At 40.9% G+C, this 18755-nt stretch overlaps 1 protein-coding gene across 1 annotated transcript in view; it reads left to right on the forward strand.

Annotated features, from left to right (window-relative positions):
- The window catches only part of LOC126272476 (hillarin), a 527629-nt gene that overhangs the window by 483963 nt on the left and 24911 nt on the right, over positions 1–18755 (forward strand). Inside the window, exons 4-6 of the mRNA XM_049975354.1 lie at positions 9280–9520; positions 9683–9765; positions 18571–18714. Coding sequence (XP_049831311.1) covers positions 9280–9520; positions 9683–9765; positions 18571–18714 — 468 coding nt within the window. The remainder of the gene's footprint in view (positions 1–9279; positions 9521–9682; positions 9766–18570; positions 18715–18755) is intronic.

Below are 18755 nucleotides of genomic sequence, written 5' to 3' on the forward strand. Positions count from 1 at the left end.
TTACTGATATAAAATAAGTGTTGAGTACACTGGAAGTCAATTTAAAATACGCGTACATAAAATACGTTAGTAGTTGTTGCCCCTGTCGAGTTTTAACAGACTTAATGCTGTGCGCTATTAAAAAGAAACAAAAGATAGTCAAAACGGCATTCTAGGCGAGTAAACTGCTTATGCCTGTAAGCTACTTACTGAAAAATAAGGAGGCAGTAGATTACCTTCTAGAGTAGATAGATCAGTCCAAAAGACACCAAAAACGAGACAGGGCCTAAAGAAATGAGTCTCAAAACGTAAACACGTAACAAATTCCGTTGTACATGTGCTCGCCGCGCAAATAATACTGGTTATTGGACTACAACAATGTATAGCTAGAGTGCGCTGATCACAGCGGATAGCGCCATGGGAGGGGAATTAGGACAAAGTTATCTTAACAGTCAAATGTGGTGATGAGTTTCAGAAACGAACAGTAGAAAACTAATAAAATTCCTTATTAAAAATATAAATAATATGCTTATATAAATGGATTCTAATGAGCAAGGATGAGCAATGAATTAAAACTTAAAATGTATAAATTATACACTGTAATAGCGCAGGAGAGAACAAATGTATAAAAGAACATTCGCAAGTACTATTTGGTGGATTAAACGGAATACATCTAGAGTGAAGCTCCAAAGAAACTGCCTTAGACACGTGTATTCATATATAGAGACATGTAAACAGGCACAATACGACGCTATAGCTGGCCGTTGTGGCCGAGCGGTTCTAGACGCTTCAGTCCGGAACCTCGCTGCTGCTACGGCCAAAGGTTCGAATCCTGCCTCGGGCATGGATGTGTGTGATATCCTTAGGTTAGTTAGGTTTAAGTAGTTGTAAGTTCTAGGGGACTCATGACCTAAGATGTTAACTCCCATAGTGCTCAGAGCCATCTGAGCCAATACGGCGCTATGGTCGGCAACGCCTGTATATGACGTAAGTGTCTGGCGCAGTTGTTGGATCGGCTACTGCGGCTACAACGGCAGGTTATCAAGATTTAAGTCAGTTTGAACGTTGGGGATTTTCCTGCACGACAATTTCACGAGTGTTCCGTAAATATCAGGAATCCATGACACCGCTATGGCTGGAAAAAGATCCTGCAAGAACGGTGCTAACGTGATAGAAGTACAGCCTTTCCGCAAATTGCTGCAGATTTCAATGCTGGACTTTCAACAAGTGTGCCGGACGAAGTTGTCGAGAGGTTCTAGGCGTTGCAGTCTGGAACAGAGCGACCGCTGCGGTCGCAGGTTCGAATCCTGCCTCGGGCATGCGTGTGTGTCATGTCCTTAGGTTAGTGAGGTTTAATTAGTTCTAAGTTCTAGGGGAGCCATTTGAACCATTTTTTCAACAATTGTCAGCGTGCGAATGGTTCAACGAAACATCATCGATATGGGTTTCGGAGCCGAAGGCCCACTCGCGTACTCTTGATGACTGCACGACTCAAAGCTTCACTCCTCGCCTGGGCCCATCAACACCGACATCGGGCTGTTGATGACTGAAAACATGTAGGATGGTCGGACGAGTTTCGTTTCAAATATTATCGAGTGGGTGGACGTCTACGGGAATGGAGACAACTTCATGGACCCATGAACCCTGCATGTCAGCAGGGGACTGTTCAAGCTGTAGGGGGCTCTGTAATGGCGTGGGGTGTGTGCGGTCGGAGTGATTTGAGACCCCTGATACGTCTAGATACGACCCTGACAGGTGACACGTACTTAGGCACACTGTCTGATCGCCTGCATCCATTCATGTCCATCGTGCATTCCGACGGACTTGGGCAAGATAGTGGGACACCCCATACCCAGAATTGCTCCAGAGTCACCCTTCGGAGCTTAAGAATTTCCGCTGGCCACCAAACTTACCACGATTATTGAGTGTATCTGGGATGCCTTGCAACGTGCTGTTCAGAAGAGATCCCCACTCCCTCGTACTCTTACGAATTTATGACAGCCCAGCAGGATTCATGGTGTCAGTTACCTCCAGCACTACTTCAGACATTGGTAGGGTCGGTGCCACGTCGTGTTGCGGCACTTGTATTCGTGGGGGCCCTACACGACAGTAGGCAGGTGTCCCAGTTTCCTTGGCTCTTCAATGAATATTGCACCCGGATTACTAAACCGGGGAGACGACATTTTTAAGAAAGCTTGTAATTCCTTTGTAACACCAATCTTAAGATTCGTTAAACAAGGCCAGATGCGTCATTGGCAAAATATTAAATAATAAAGCCTGTTTTGCTGCCAAAACTGTCTACCTACTCAAAATGTTTATCATTGGCTGCTGTATCATCCCGTCCTGAATTGGAAAAAGTTCTACGCAGAACTCTGTTCTGACTAGTAAAGACGCAACGTACTGAGGACATTGTACAGGTGTTTTTCGTCAGTAGATACAACAGCGGCACCTGCAGGCTTGGCTAGCAGCTGCATTTATGCTTGAGCATGCATTTCTCGCGGTATACGTGACTCTCGCGGAGTTTCCATATTTTTTGCCCAGCCCCTGCAAATAGGTAGGTCTACGCGACCAATGTCAATGTGATTACAGTTCTCCTGAGTGTACTGTCACCTCACTTTATAAAATACTAAAAATATTAAATATTTTGCTGTGTTGTAGATGCTACATCAAGGCCGAGGTATCTTGTATTTTAGTATTTACAGCATTTTAAGCATTTTATAAAATGACGTGGCAGTACATCCAGAGAGATTTTAATGAGGAATCTCAGCTGCAATAAAAAACTTTATTGCTCGACCGCTCTCGGTCTTACAGAACAAGTTGTTTATCGCCTAGGGAATGTCGTAACATAACTGATCTGGCGGGATCGATAGACATCATTAATGTAAACATAGGACTATACAACGTTTGCGAATACGTCTCCATTACACTGAGGTGACAAAAGTTTTGGATTACCTCCTAATATCGTGTCGAACCTCCTTTTTCCCGTCGTAGTGCAGCAACTCGACGTGACATGCAATCATCTAGTCGGTGGAAGACCCTTGCAGAAATACTGAGTAATGCTGCCTCTAGAGGCGACCACAGTTGCGGAAGTGTTGCCAGTGCAGGATGTTGTTCACCAACTGACATCCCGGTTTTGTCCCACAAACGTTCGATGTTACTCGTGTTGGGCGATCTAGGTGGACAAAACAGGAGCTTGAATTGTCTAAAATGTTCATCAAACCAATCGAAAAGAATTGTGGTTCAGTGACATGACATCGTTGTTTTTGAACGTGAAGACCTTGGATGGCTGCAGATCTTCTTCAAGTAGCCGAACATAACGATTTTCAGTCAATGATCGGTTCAGCTGGACCAGAGCACCCAGCCCATTCCCTGTAAACACAGCCCACACCATAATGGACCCATCACTAGCTTGCACAGTGCCTTGTCTTGAGTCCATCGCTTCGTGGAGTCTGCGCCATACTCAAACCCTAGCATCGGGTCTTACCAACTGAAATCGGCAGTCATCTGATCAGACCATGATTTGTCAGTCGTCTATGGTCCAACCGATATGGTCAGAGCCCTGGAGTGTTGGAGCAGGTGATGTCGTACTGTTAGCTAAAGCACTTGCGTCGGTTGTCTGCACTGTCCTAACGGATACGTTCGTCATACGCCCCCACATTGATTTCTGTGATTATTTTAGGCAGTGTTACTTGTTCGTTAGCACTGATACTCTACACAAACGCCGCTGCTCTCGATCGTTAAGTGAAGGCCGTCGGCCACTGCGTTGTCGGTGGTGAGAGGTAATGCTTGAAATTTTGTATCCTTGGCACAATCCTGACACTGTGAATCCCGAAACGTTGAATTCTCTAGCGATTTCCGAAATGGAATGTCACGCGCGTGTCTACCTCCAACTACCAATCCGCGTTCAAAGTCTGTTGATTACCGCCGTGCGGCCGTAATCACGTCGGGAACCTTTTCACATGAATCAACTAAAACGTAAATGTCGTGTGACTAGGGCCTCCCGTCGGGTAGACCGTTCGCCGGGTGCAAGTCATTCGATTTGATGCCACTTCGGCGACTTGCGCGTGGATGGGGATGAAATGATGGTGAGTAGGACAACACACCACCCAGTCCCTGAGCGGAGAAAATCTCCAACCCAGCCGGGAATCGAACCCGGTCCCTTAGGATTGACATTCTGTCGCGCCGACCACTCAGCTCCCGGGGGCGCTCTTTTATACTTTGTGTTCGCGATACTGTCGCCATCTCTATATGTCCGTACCGCTATCCCATGAGTTCTGTAATCTCAGTGTAGTAAGCACAGCGAACAAAAATATTTTTTCTGGAGACATCACGCTAATACCGTCTAATTCTAGCTTTGATAATGCCCTTAATTCAGCGCAGAAGAGAACCCATAGGTTCCTTCTAGTATGTCATATCCAGCTGAAGCGAGTCATTGCTGACTAGAACCCGTAGAGCTACCAAACTGCGTAGATGATGACTGCTACGTCACTCCGTCATTTCAAAATAGTCCCAGATATTTTCTGTGGGTGATAAGAGGGAGCGATTTAGCGGGCCAGGGAAGGTGCGCCAGGGTGCCTAAGTGTTTAATTAATCAGCAACGTACACCGAAAAGTCAAAAATTATGACCAGTGCCCACCGCGGCGTTGGATACCGCCTCGTGGCGTTACAGGCACGTGACGCGGTAAGAAAAGTATGTAAGCGGAGCAGACACGAACGGTGGTCACCCTAGCGAAGATATGGGCTGCAAATGGCGAAATCCTTTGAGATAAGCGACTTTTATAAGTGGCAGATTATTATTACGCAGAGCCTGTGAACGAATATCTTGAAAACGGCGAAGCTGGTCGAATGTTCACGTGCTACTGTCGTGAACACCTACGGAAAGAGGTGAAAGGGCCGTGAAACTACCACTAGGCGCTAAGTGATTGGACGTCCATGACTCTTCACATAACTTGGGGTTCGGGGGCTTGTCTGCTCGGAAATGTAGGATAGATAATGATCTGCGGCATCTGTGTCGAAAGAGCACAATGATGGTGCACGCACAAGTGGTTTGGAGCACATAGTTCATCGTACGTTGTTGAACAAGGAGCTCCGCAGCAGACCACCCACGTGCTCACATTTTGACCCAACGACATCGTCAGTTACGATTGCAGTGGGCACGAGACCATCGGAATTCCACTGTCGATCAATGGACAGCTCTTAGGGGTGAATCACATTTTCGCTACACTAGGTCGATGGTCATCTCCACAAACGCCGTCATCGAGGTGAACGGTGGCTCTAAATGTGCAGTGCACCACGGACAAAGGCTGGTGAGGCCAGTGTTATGCTATGCGAGATACTCTCCTGAGCTTGCATGGGACCTGTAGTAGTAATCGAAGACACGTTGACAGCTGCGAACCACCTGCATCCCTTCATGCTTGATGTCTTCCCCGACCGCGATATCATCTTTCAGCAGTATAACTGTCCGTGTCTCGGAGCCAGAACCGTGCTACAGTGTTCTGAGAAGCATTGTAGTGAACTCACGTTGATGTCTCGCCGACCAAATTCGTCTGATGTAAATCATATGGAAACCATCTTGGTCGCTATCAGGCGCCATCACCGCGTTCGCAAATCAGCGGCCCATTATTTACCCCAATTACATGACCTGTGCGTACACATCTAATGCCACATACTTCCACAAACCTATCAACAAACTATCGGATCCCTAATACTCACTGCTGTATTTCGTTTCAAAGAAGGACGGACAAGATGCTAAGCAGGTGGTCAAATGTTTTGGCCCATCGTTGTATGCGTACAACTCCTGTGAACACGTCATCTTGGAACTTGGAAGACTGTAGTGTCCCCAGCAGACTCATTGTGAATATGTAGAAGCAAGGGCAACACTTGGTCACCGAGAATTTTGAAATAAACTTCCTAGTTCATGTTCAGGCTAACTGAATGAGTGAACCCAAGTGATGATATGATAACAGCCCAAAAACATCACCGAACCTCCTGTGATCTGAAGTATAACCTCCAGATAAGGCGGCTTAAAGGTCTCATTGGGCTATCGGTGAGTTCGACGCCTTGCATCTTTAGGAAGGTAGCAAAGTTGCGACTGGTCGAATCACAGACAACGCCTCCAGTCAGCTGTTTTCTGTTTCCGTGTTGTTTGACGCACTGAGGACGAGCAATTGTGTGTACCACTTTGAGCAACAATCTTTTACGTGGTACCAGACTCCGAAGTTCCCTTACACGCAACTCTCTTCGCAATGTTTCGTGGGAAACTGTTTGAGATGGACCTGCATTCACGGAGAGCAACAATTTCTGTCGGGTTTGAAATCGACTGTGGTCGATAAGGCTTAACTTCACATCTTTTTTACGAGCACTTAAGGACTGTTACATGGTTATAAGTGGTTTACAATTCACTGTAGATATATTCGACGGCCCGTACTCAAACACCGGAAAATTCGATAGCTTTATACTCGATGGAGTCATGGGCACACCCAAACACTATGGCTCCCTTCTGCCATCGTTTCACGCCCAAACGTCAACGATTTTATTCCGCAGACATCATACAACAGACTCGCGCGCGCGCGCACACACACACACACACACACACACACCACTTCATGCTCATAGCCAGAAAATAGAAAAACACCTTCTAATAATTTCGGTTCAAAATAGTTTAAATGGTTCTGAGCACTATGTGACTGAACTTCTGAGGTCATGAGTCCCCTATAACTTAGAACTACTTAAACCTAAGTAACCAAACGACATCACACACACCCATGCCCGAGGCAGGATTCGAACCTGCGACAGTAGCGGTTACGCGGTTCCAGACTGTAGCTCCTAGAACTGCTTTGCCACCCCGGCCGACAATAATTTCGGTAACTTACCCCTCATAAATACGGTGTATACTGCATAAAGTAACTGGTGTCAATGTAGATGTAAACATATTAAATACGAGGGGCATTTAATAATTAATGCAACACATTTTTTCTAGGCAAATTTCGGTTATAAAAAAATGCAGAATTCGTTGTGGGATAGGGTGGAATATACCTGCCTTGTCCCCTGATTCATGAAGTTTCGATAAACAGCGGCGCTATACATACCCGTGAAAATGGCGTCAGCAACGGAGGTGCGTTCTAATTAGAGATCTGCCACAGAGTTTCCTTTGGCGGAAAACCGCAGCGTCGCACATATTCAAAGGTGCTTGTAGAATGTTTACGGCAGTGAACGAAAGCACAGTGAGTAGTTGTGTCATCATCGCAACAGGATCGCGCAAACCTGTCCGATCTCCCGCATGCCGGCCGGCCGCCTTAAAAAGGGCTGTTGCAGAGGTTGTAGAGAAAAAAGTAAGGACAAGGCACGTAATGGCGAAGAAATCGTGGGTAACAGAAGAAATACTGCAGCTGGCCGACAAAAAAAGGACGAACAAAAATATTTAGGAAAATTCAGGAATACGGAAATACCACTCAGGACACCACTAAGGAGTTAAATAAATAGGAAGTGCAGGGAAGCTACGACGAAGTGGCTGTGTCAAAAAATGTGAAGAAATCAAAGAAATGATGGGCGGAGGCGCTGCCTCAGCATATAGAAAAGTCAAAACAACCTCCGGTGAAATTAAAAGCAAGGGCGATAATATTAAAAGTACAGTGGGAATTCCGCTGTTAAATGCAGAGGAGAGAGTGGATCGGTGGGAACAGCACACTGAGGGCCTCTGTGAGGGGAAGGACATTTCTGATGACGTGGTGGAGAAACCGGAGTCAAACAAAAAAAATATTCACATAAGTGTGCGTAGAATATGTGAGACTGACGATATACCACCAGACTTGAGGAAAAACATCATTCGCACAATTCCCAAGGCTGCAAGTGCTGACTTTTGTGAGAATTATCGCACACTCATAAACTGCCCATGCTTCCAAGTCGCTGACAACATTAATATACAGACGCATGGAAAGGAAAATTGAGTATCTGTTAGATGACAATCACTTTGGCTTTAGGAGAGGCAAACACACCAGAGAGGCAGTTCTGACGTTGCGGTTGATGACGGAAGCAAGACTGAAGAAAAATTAGGATTCATTCATAGGATTTGTCGATGTGGAAAAAGCATAAAAGCATTCGACTATGTGTGGTAAAATGGTGCCAGATGTTCGAAATCTTGAGAAAAATAGGCATAAGCTACAAGGATATACGGGTAATATGTAGTGGGTCTATGTACAAGAACCAAGAGAGAATAAGAGTGCATGGACGAAAAAAGATGTAAGACAAGGTTGTAATCTTTCGTCCCTGCTGTTCAATCTGTGTGTCCAAGAAGCCATGACGGAACTAAAAGTAAAGTTAAAGAGCGGAATTAAAAATCAAGGTGAAAGGATATCAGTGTTAAGATTCGCTGATGGCATTGCTATCCTCAGTGAAAGTGAAGAATAATTACAGGACCTGCTGAATGGAATGAACAATCTAATGAGTACAGAATATGGATTTGGAGCATCGTCATGCTGTGCTGATTATATTTATATGTTTTGACGATGCCATTATGGCCTTATCACTTTAGGACATGGTGTAAAAAAGATCTGAGGATGGTCATTACGGACTGAAACCAGCCATCGTCTAAAGAACTGAAATTGTGATCAAAGACTGGAATAAAACACATTTGACAGTACTGGATCACTGTTTGTATGCGCAACCATGTCGCAGTTAAGGAAATTTAATTCCACCTTATTTATGGGTAGTCTCAAATCTATTTTGGCTTCATGGTCCTCTGTTTCACTTGTGTCATGAACTTCATTCTAAGTTTTTAGATTTGATGGTTTGCTCTTACAGAACTGTGCGATCTCTCAAATTGTGCTGTTCAGTAGAATTTTTCTTGATTGCCTGAAAATTCAGCTACTTCCTCAATCTGATGAATATTCTGAACTAGCTTGTATCAGTCTTAGTTGTGATACTTCAAATGTGTTGAACTTATATTCTCCCTCTATTTCAATCCAAATGATGGAATTTGTTCCTTTTCTACTGACAGCCACATTTTGCTAATTTTCAAAGTAATTTTCGAAACCTGCATTCCAAGCATTCATTGTCCCTTTGTAAGTATCCAGTTTCTTTCCATCACTGCACTTACTTTTGCACCTATGAACCACTCCCGCATAGGTATAATTTTTTGTCTATGGAACTGCTGATGTTGGACCTGACTCCTGTTTGTGCATAACAGACATACATTTGTTGGCATTCAGTAAAGTTGTGAAATTTTCCCATCATTTTTGTATCCACACTATGTAAGAAGCAAATGACAAACACAGTTTTATAACATGGTTCTGATGGTTACAGGGCAGCAACAGCAGCTCTGGTTGAGAAGCAAAGCAGAGAGATGCTGGAGCTGATCAATGAGAAGCGTAGTGAGTACATGATGGCAGAGTCTCTGTACCTGGATGATGGAGATGGCTACACGGATGATGTGCTGCTGCCATACCCGAGTCAGGCACCACAGCCAGCCCCACCAGCTCTCTCAAAATTTGAAGTTTACAATGATCCTGTAGAGTTTGCTGATGTTGATCAAATTGCTATATCGGTTGGTACCTTTTAAGTTATTCCTCTTTTCTTACTTTAAAGTCATGTGCTATAATTTGGGAAGAAGACTGTGTTGTCACTATCTCTTTGCATTTAATTGCTGTAATGTTCTACTGATAACCTTAGATATGAGGAGCTTATAATTTACAAATGTTATTTTCAGGTTGCACAAGAAGACCAGAAGACTTTCACAGACTTGGTGAGACAGTTAGTTGGGCGATGTGGATCTGACATTGAAAAAGCAAGGTATAAAATTTGTTAGGATTGTGGCCTGTTCAAAATCACTGTTGGTTTAGTTATTTGAGTAAATCACACTGTAATTTCATGTTTACTTATACAGTGATGGCAGTATTTCAGTGGAATATGTGTCCATGAGACATGGAATATTACCTGGACAAATGTTTGCTGAGTTAATAGAAAGAGTAGGGAAACACTGTAGTCATAATTCACTGCAACAGACAACCCAAGATGTCATTAGATCACCGGGAAAGCCTGATTAGTTACAACAGTATTATGCTTTTTAATAAATTTTCCATTCCATTTTCTCTCTCTTGGAACTTAAAAATCAGAGTAAAAAAATTAAGAAGCAGTTTACTGTTTCAAATGATAAACTATTTAATTTACTGTAATATATTTTCTAAATATTTAATTTGACTATTTACTTTGTAAGCATCATTGGTTGTTGCTGTAAATGCTTAACAGATCTCTCATAGGAACGAGGAAAATTTTAGAATTTGATTATGCAGTAATATTTCACGATCACGAGGGAAGTCAGGAAAAATAACACCTGCCCCAATTACATGTATCACAGGCATAAATAACATTGAAATGAGAATTGAAAATTCACATGACTCATACAAGAAGCTCTATCCTAGATTTACTGTAAGTTATAAAAAAAGGGCCACCAGCAAGTAACATTAAATTTCATGAGTAACAGTATTGACATAAGTTGCCACTGAACCCTTAAAACAACATTAAACATCTTCCCATTTCTAGATAAAAAACAGTGTACATTAGGTCTGATATAGCTCAGAAAATATTACTTATCTAAATTGTCCAGTCTTATCATGTATTGTGTTCTCTTTTACACCAAACCATGATTTTTTGAGGATTTAAGTCCAGGTTTTTCATTATTTTCAATGTTGACAACAAATGAATAACATTCTGTAACATGGGAGCTACATGTTAAAATTTCCTTTTAAGTCTGTTTCATTAACTTGGCAGACTGGTGAACTGTCACTAGGCCACAACTGATTGAATGACCAAATCTGTCTCCTGGCAAGGTATACTGTTGTGCTTTAAGCTGTCCAAACACAGGTGACAACTCTGCCTTCATGTCATATCTTCTGTTCTCAGTTACCTCCTAACCACAACATTATCTGCATACACTGGGCTTGTGCCAACTTAGTTAAGATATTACTGAATGATGTCATTATGTGAAATGTGATTTATTCATCTCATTACATACAATCCCATATATTCTGGTGTTTGGGCCTAGAGTTTTAAATGAGTGTCAGAAGTTTAAAATTCTCTCTGTGGTAAGTACTATAGTTGTAGTGGAAATGGAAACTAACAAGAGTGTGATGATTTTTAAATGTGAAGAACACCATCTCATATATGTAAATGGAGGGAATAGATAATATTTTTAATTTTTTTAACATGTTCCTGATTATTTTCTCTTGTAATACAAGAACCTGCATGACAATTGCTTAATTTCCCAGAAGATTATAGTCATTCCATGTCAAATCAACACACCTATTTTACCTCACCCTCTTAGATTTTGCTGACAGTTGGTATACTTATAGTGGGCACTGAGACTAAGAAAAATACAAAATTTCAATTTTTAATCTCAAACCATTCCTGAAATATGGCTATGTAAACTTTTCAAAAACCAGCCAAAAATGTGTGAATGGGCTTTTTTAAAATTGTCCTAGGAGCTGCCCTAATTGAGCTAGAGAACTGGGAAAGGTGTCATTTTGCAGCATTTTGCATCCTCTTTCCAGGGATATACAACAAAACATAGCTTCTAATTAATAACCTTTTTCAAAATGGTAATTAATATTTTGATTCAATTTTTTTTACAAAAAGTACATAATTGGAAATTTTCAAAATATTTCCATAACTATTTTATACTATTGTAAATCACATGGCAAAATATAAATCTGGGATGATGATCGGTTCATTGTTAAAAAAAATTGATCCAGACTCTTATTTTTCACTAACGGCCCTAGTTTGACCAAATTGACCTTTAACAAACAGGATTTTCTTTAAAATATACTGAAAGGTAAGTAAAAAAAAGTATTAGAAATATCAAAACATCACCTCACTAAACCAAAACTAATCAGCATATTTTATAATTAAGTTGATTGCTTGTTTTAATTTCATACATCTTCACTAACAGTATATTAACCGATATAACAAAAACAAGAAATTGAGCATTTAACTACAAACTGAAATGAAGTATGAATAAGTACAAGTATTTACATCATAGTTCTGGTCCATGATGTTTGAAATGGAACTATTAAACAAATTAAATATGTAATGCTTGTTTTTAAGTAACAGGTATCTGTACATAGCTAAATTTAACACAATAATTTTGAAACAACTTATTATAAAATACACGTTAAAACTAACCTGAGACAAAAATTAAGTTTTGAGTTGAAAGCAGTTTCCAAATAAATTGTCTTGGAACTTCACATATTACATTTTAATAAAGCTGACTGGGTTTGGTTTACATCACTTTCATTAAGAATGTACGTTCTCCCTGTCGGAGTAAATGGATTCACTTTTGTGAGAACATCCACAACTGACACCCACAGGACATCTGCATGTGCAGGATAAGAGAATGACTGGTCCACATGGATGAAGAAAAGTTATTTTCACTTCATCAAGTTCTTTGTCTTTTTCTAAAATGTACCCAAGCCACCAGTTTCTGCCATATACAGTGGTGACATAGTCTGATACATCTTGTAACTTCAGTTTGTCTGGTGATGTAATTAGTTCCCTCTCCCAGCTCTGCAAATCACCTGAGAAGTATTTGACTATTAATTTTGATGTAGTGTTGGGAATGAAAGCGTGAAATTGCTGTGTTCCTTTAATTGTCAATGCCTCTTCAAGTCGGCTTTTTAAGAATATTTCTGAAGCACCATAGTCTTCTTGAGTGGAATATGCAAAATCAACATTTGTGATATTATCTATTGCTCACTCAAACAGATCTCGTACAGTCTGGATCTGATTTTGGTATGGCCTTTGCAAACTTGCACGACTTGCCAGTCTCTTTACTGAACCGCCTACTCCATCACAAGGTCCTTCCCCCATGTGCTGTGGCTGAAAAGTGCTACTCAGCTTTTATGTTGAAGTCTACCTCATGAAGGCAAAGGTTCAGGAAGTTTTTCTTATTTTTATTCTGAGCAGCAGAACCGTCAGAATAATAGTACATCTTTTGTAGAATCTTTTGAAATTTATTTGTTAGATATGAAATTAGCTTCTTTTGAAAGGTGTAAAACACAGTTGTATTGTGCTCCAGGCAATCAGGAACAATGACAAAGCTAATATGCTCTATTTTGTATTCCTATTTGTAATATATAACAAAAGAATGAATGGTGATCTGTTGTCTTGTCCTGTGGAAACGCTGAGCTTCATCCTGTAGAACTATACTATAATTTTCTGAAAAATCATATATGACAACAAATTCAGATTCCATAAGGTTTTCTCTGGTGGAGTTAAGGAATGTTTATTCTTACTTGGCAATGAAGTCATGCCGAATCAAAGTCAACATCTTACTACAAAATAAATTTATGAATTCTTCAGAAGTTTTTTGAACAATTTCCAGATTACATTGCCCAACTGACATCCACTGTTGGAACTGAACTTGTTCAATTAAGTTTTCATGAAAAGAGTCTTTTAAAATTTTACATATGACAGGTTCTGCTGGGCAGTATTCACAGTTTCCCATGTTTCAATCAACTGATGATGGGTTGCAAAGCATTTTTGCAATGCACTGCTTATAATTGTTTAAGCTGCTGCTTGTTACTGTATTTAGTTTGGCATTTTCTGTCATTAATTTTGTGTTTTGGTTAATTGTGCAAATGCAGACAGTGTGTATGCCACTCTGGCCAGCTAATACACAATGTTTTGGTCTCAACTCAGCAAATTTAGAAAAACCTATTTATATGTTAGGAAACTTGTCCAAAAAAATGCTTGTAAGCTTCTTTAAGGTTACACCAAATAAGTCTTTTTGATATTTTTGTTTTGTTTCCACTTGTTTCTGTAATTGTCCCACAATCTTTAATACCTGGCATTGCCCTGCTAACTTCATCATTTTCATAAAATGAATGTACAGTTTTGACAGTTTCTGTTGGTAAACACTTCCCTGGTTTTGTATTTGGACTTTTCATGAATCCTTTCTCTTTCAAAATTTTTTTGGACTGCTGAACAATGTAATGAGGAACATTAAATTCCCTCATTACTTTCCTGACACTCCACTTTTCAGGTAAACTTGTAAGAATCATTAGTTTTTTTGCTCTACTTATAGAATTTTTAAAGTTTCTTTTAAGATTTCAAGAACGGATTCATCAGTATCAGTATCTGATGAAGTTTCAGGAGCACCAAAAAGTTTATGTGTCATTGATGAGATTTTCTTCACTTTTTATTTGGCGTAATTCCTAGATGTTAGTTTTCTCTTGTCAATTGGGGACTCACCTAGTTCTTGAAGTGCTGTGTTAAATGTTTTAACAGCTACTGAAGTTGGAGTGAAGTCAGGGTCTTGGTCTCAGATGACTATCTCTGATCCAGAAGATTCTTCTTCAACACTTTCATCACTGATGGGCTCTGGTGTATTTTTCAATTTTGTTACATCCTTCCTACATTTATCACAAATCTCGGCACCACTTGGTGTTTGAGGAAATAATTTGGGCATCCATGTTGTGACATTTCTCAGTTTTTTCCGTCTCTAATAAAATGATTTGACTTCTTCAATGGATTACAACACTGCACTCTTACGGCACTGTACTTTTTACTTGGTTCCATATTTATACAAAAACCACTTATAAACTGTCCTATGCATAGATTTACTTGAAAATAAACTACTAAATATAATAGATACAGACTAGTCGACACAGAGGTAACAATTGATTTGCACTAAAACCACAGTGCATGATAATGCTGTAGGCACACAAAGCCTTAGAAGGTAACAATGCAGACTACTTCATCTAAACAATGGCTCCAGTCTCTGAATTATTGTACAGACATCAAGCCCAATTTATACGGTCCTCTACTGACGTACTACCTTAAAGGTCAGTTTGGTCAAACTAGGGCCATTAGTGAAAAGCAAGAGCCCAGAATAATTTTTTTTTTAATAATGAACCCATCATCGTCCCACATTTATATTTTGTCATGTGATTTACAACAGTGTGAAGTACACTCCTGGAAATTGAAATAAGAACACCGTGAATTCATTGTCCCAGGAAGGGGAAACTTTATTGACACATTCCTGGGGTCAGATACATCACATGATCACACTGACAGAACCGCAGGCACATAGACACAGGCAACAGAGCATGCACAATGTCGGCACTAGTACAGTGTATATCCACCTTTCGCAGCAATGCAGGCTGCTATTCTCCCATGGAGACGATCGTAGAGATGCTGGATGTAGTCCTGTGGAACGGCTTGCCATGCCATTTCCACCTGGCACCTCAGTTGGACCAGCGTTCGTGCTGGACGTGCAGACCGCGTGAGACGATGCTTCATCCAGTCCCAAACATGCTCAATGGGGGACAGATCCGGAGATCTTGCTGGCCAGGGTAGTTGACTTACACCTTCTAGAGCACGTTGGGTGGCACGGGATACATGCGGACGTGCATTGTCCTGTTGGAACAGCAAGTTCCCTTGCCGGTCTAGGAATGGTAGAACGATGGGTTCGATGACGGTTTAGATGTACCGTGCACTATTCAGTGTCCCCTCAACGATCACCAGAGGTGTACGGCCAGTGTAGGAGATCACTCCCCACACCATGATGCCGGGTGTTGGCCCTGTGTGCCTCGGTCGTATGCAGTCCTCATTGTGGCGCTCACCTGCACGGCGCCAAACACGCATACGACCATCATTGGCACCAAGGCAGAAGCGACTCTCATTGCTGAAGACGACACGTCTCCATTCGTCCCTCCATTCACGCCTGTTGCGACACCACTGGAGGCGGGCTGCACGATGTTGGGGCGTGAGCGGAAGACGGCCTAACGGTGTGCGGGACCGTAGCCCAGCTTCATGGAGACGGTTGCGAATGGTCCTCGCCGATACCCCAGGAGCAACAGTGTCCCTAATTTGCTGGGAAGTGGCGGTGCGGTCCCCTACGGCACTGCGTAGGATCCTACGGTCTTGGCGTGCATCCGTGCGTTGCTGCGGTCCGGTCCCAGGTCAACGGGCACGTGAACCTTCCGCCGACCAATGGTGACAACATCGATGTACTGTGGAGACCTCATGCCCCACGTGTTGAGCAATTCGGTGGTACGTCCACCCGGCGTCCCGCATGCCCACTATACGCCCTCGCTCAAAGTCCGTCAACTGCACATACGGTTCACGTCCACGCTGTCACGGCATGCTACCAGTGTTAAAGACTGCGATGGAGCTCCGTATGCCACGGCAAACTGGCTGACACTGACGGTGGCGGTGCACAAATGCTGCGCAGCTAGCGCCATTCGACTGCCAACACCGCGGTTCATGGTGTGTCCGCTGTGCCGTGCGTGTGATCATTGCTTGTACAGCCCTCTCGCAGTGTCTGGAGCAAGTATGGGGGGTCTGACACACCGGTGTCAATGTGTTCTTTTTTCCATTTCCAGGAGTGTAGTTATGGATATATTTTGAAAATTTTCAATTATGTACTTTTTGTAAAAAAAATCAAATCAAAATATTAATTACCATTTTGAAAAAGGTTATTAATTAGAAGCTATGTTTTTTTGTCTATTACTTGAGCGAGCATGAAAAATGCTGCCAAATGACACCTTTCCCAGTTCTCTAGCTCAATTAGGGTAGCTCCTAGGGCAATTTAAAAAAAGTCTGTTCACACATTTTTGACCAGTTTTTGAAAAGTTTACATGACCATATTTCAGGATTGGTTTAGGGTAAAAAATTGAAATTTGGTATTTTTCTTCGTTTCAGCATACCAACTTTCAGCAAAATCTAAGGGGGTGAGGTAAAATTTTTATTTAAAATGTGTTGATTTGACATGGAATGAATCTACATCATAACGAATAACTGACTTGCAGTATACTTGTAGCTCTTGACATGCGAATGCTAAGCTGTTCAGTTTATTTGCTAAACAGGCTATGTAAAACTTTCGATTTAAATTTTTATCGAGATTTGGGTCTAAGAACTTTATGTGATTTGCCTCTGTAATATCCTGACCATGGCAGATTATTTTTATTTCACTCTGTTATAATTATTTTGCTGCTTCAAAATGCCCCATTTTGGTTTTAGTTACTTTCAGTTTTAGTCCATTTTGATAGAACATCATACATGGTTTTCTAAAGTATTTTGGACACTTTCTTTCAGGCAGTTCATTTGCAATCAGAACTGATGTATCATCATAAAATAAGGCTGAATCAGCATGTGTCCCAAGTGGTAGGTCATTTATGTAGAGAAGAAAAAATAAGAACACAGTATAGAACCATGTGGGACTCCTTAGGAAATTGTTTTCCAGTATAAGTAATTGTCTCAATTTTGATTTAAAATTACTCTTCATTTCTAACCTGTTAAGGAAGAGTTGAATGACTTTAAAGCATTGTCCCATATTCTATTTGGACTTTATGGAGAAGTGGGGAGTGGTTCTCGTGTGCACATCTGAAGGAACATTGTATCAAACTTTACAAACACTATCAAATACAGACACTGCACCAATGTACATATTACTATGCTTAGTTCACTGAGAAAAAAATCCATATTCCTTTTTATTGAAATTCCTTTTTTATATACATTTCTGGAAGCTAGTGAGAGCTCAATAAACAGAGCTGAACGATCTGGATTACCTAGGTCTAAGCAGTACTTATTTTCATTTTCAAATTAGTAGTTTGTCATAACATTATCAATGTAGGGCACCAACCTACCGTTTGCCCTACTAACTTTGGTAATTGTTAACTTGACACCTGATTTCTGAAATATTTTTTTAAAGGAGGAACTGGAATTTAGCTAAGAACACTTTTGTTACAGCTCATCCAGGAATTATATAGATTACAATAATCACTGCATTCATATCATTTAACTCTACAGAGTAACTCTCAGACACACTCATCACCTAAATAATCAAAATTTTCTCTTTCTTTAAAATTGATGAATTAACAAGAATGCAGGAGACTCCATGAGATTTTTTCTTCAACAGAAGCTGCCAGCACCTAAAAATTGTTAATGACTTTTACAACTTTTATACAATGTTCTACTAACTGAAGTTTGTCAAAGTTTGTTTAGGCAGATTGTTTGAGATGTATTCATTTTAAAAGTAGAATTTGAAGTTCATCAGCTTAAGAGTATTTAAGGTTTGGCAGTTCTGCTATTCAGCCACTGACATTCCATTGCATCAGTAGAACATTTTTGTGGTTGACTATGACACTGTATGATCATCCTTTCTTTGGTATTTACAATTTTTAATTTCAGTTTGTATCTTTGCTTTGTCAGCTCCATCAGAATGTATGTTTACCTGGCTTTTTAGGCTTTTACACATGTCTATAAACATTTTGTTGAAGTTCACAGAGCCAGACATTTGTTATTTAAAACTTTTTTGGGTAAGTAAATACTGTCCCAAACCTGTTACAGTGTTCCCTATTTATGCTGTTGATGTTGATGTCGGTTACCAATCTTCTGTGAATAATACCATAAATTACAAGCCTGAAAGTTAGGTACATGATTTTCTAATAATATTCCATGTTTCTCTCACTAAAGCCTTCTAAATCATTATGAAATAGTTCTATGTAGCTTCCTAAGTGTATGTTCATACATGAGAAAGAGAGAGAGAGAGAGTTTTGCATGCCCCAAGCCAGGCTAAATGAAATCATTATTTTTCAGGACAATATTCAGATGGATTACAGTGAAGAATCTGAATACAATGCAGTTTGATGAAAATCTGAGAGGAGATACACCTATGGGTTTACTAAGAGGAATAAAGCATGGAACTGAAAGCTATCATGTGCTTTTCAAACGACTTTGCAGGCAAGAAGTTTTCCTGTTTTGAATGAATATAATGTAGTACA

The sequence above is a fragment of the Schistocerca gregaria genome, chromosome 5 (assembly GCF_023897955.1).
Source record: "Schistocerca gregaria isolate iqSchGreg1 chromosome 5, iqSchGreg1.2, whole genome shotgun sequence".
In the NCBI taxonomy this organism is placed as follows: Eukaryota; Metazoa; Arthropoda; class Insecta; order Orthoptera; family Acrididae; genus Schistocerca; species Schistocerca gregaria.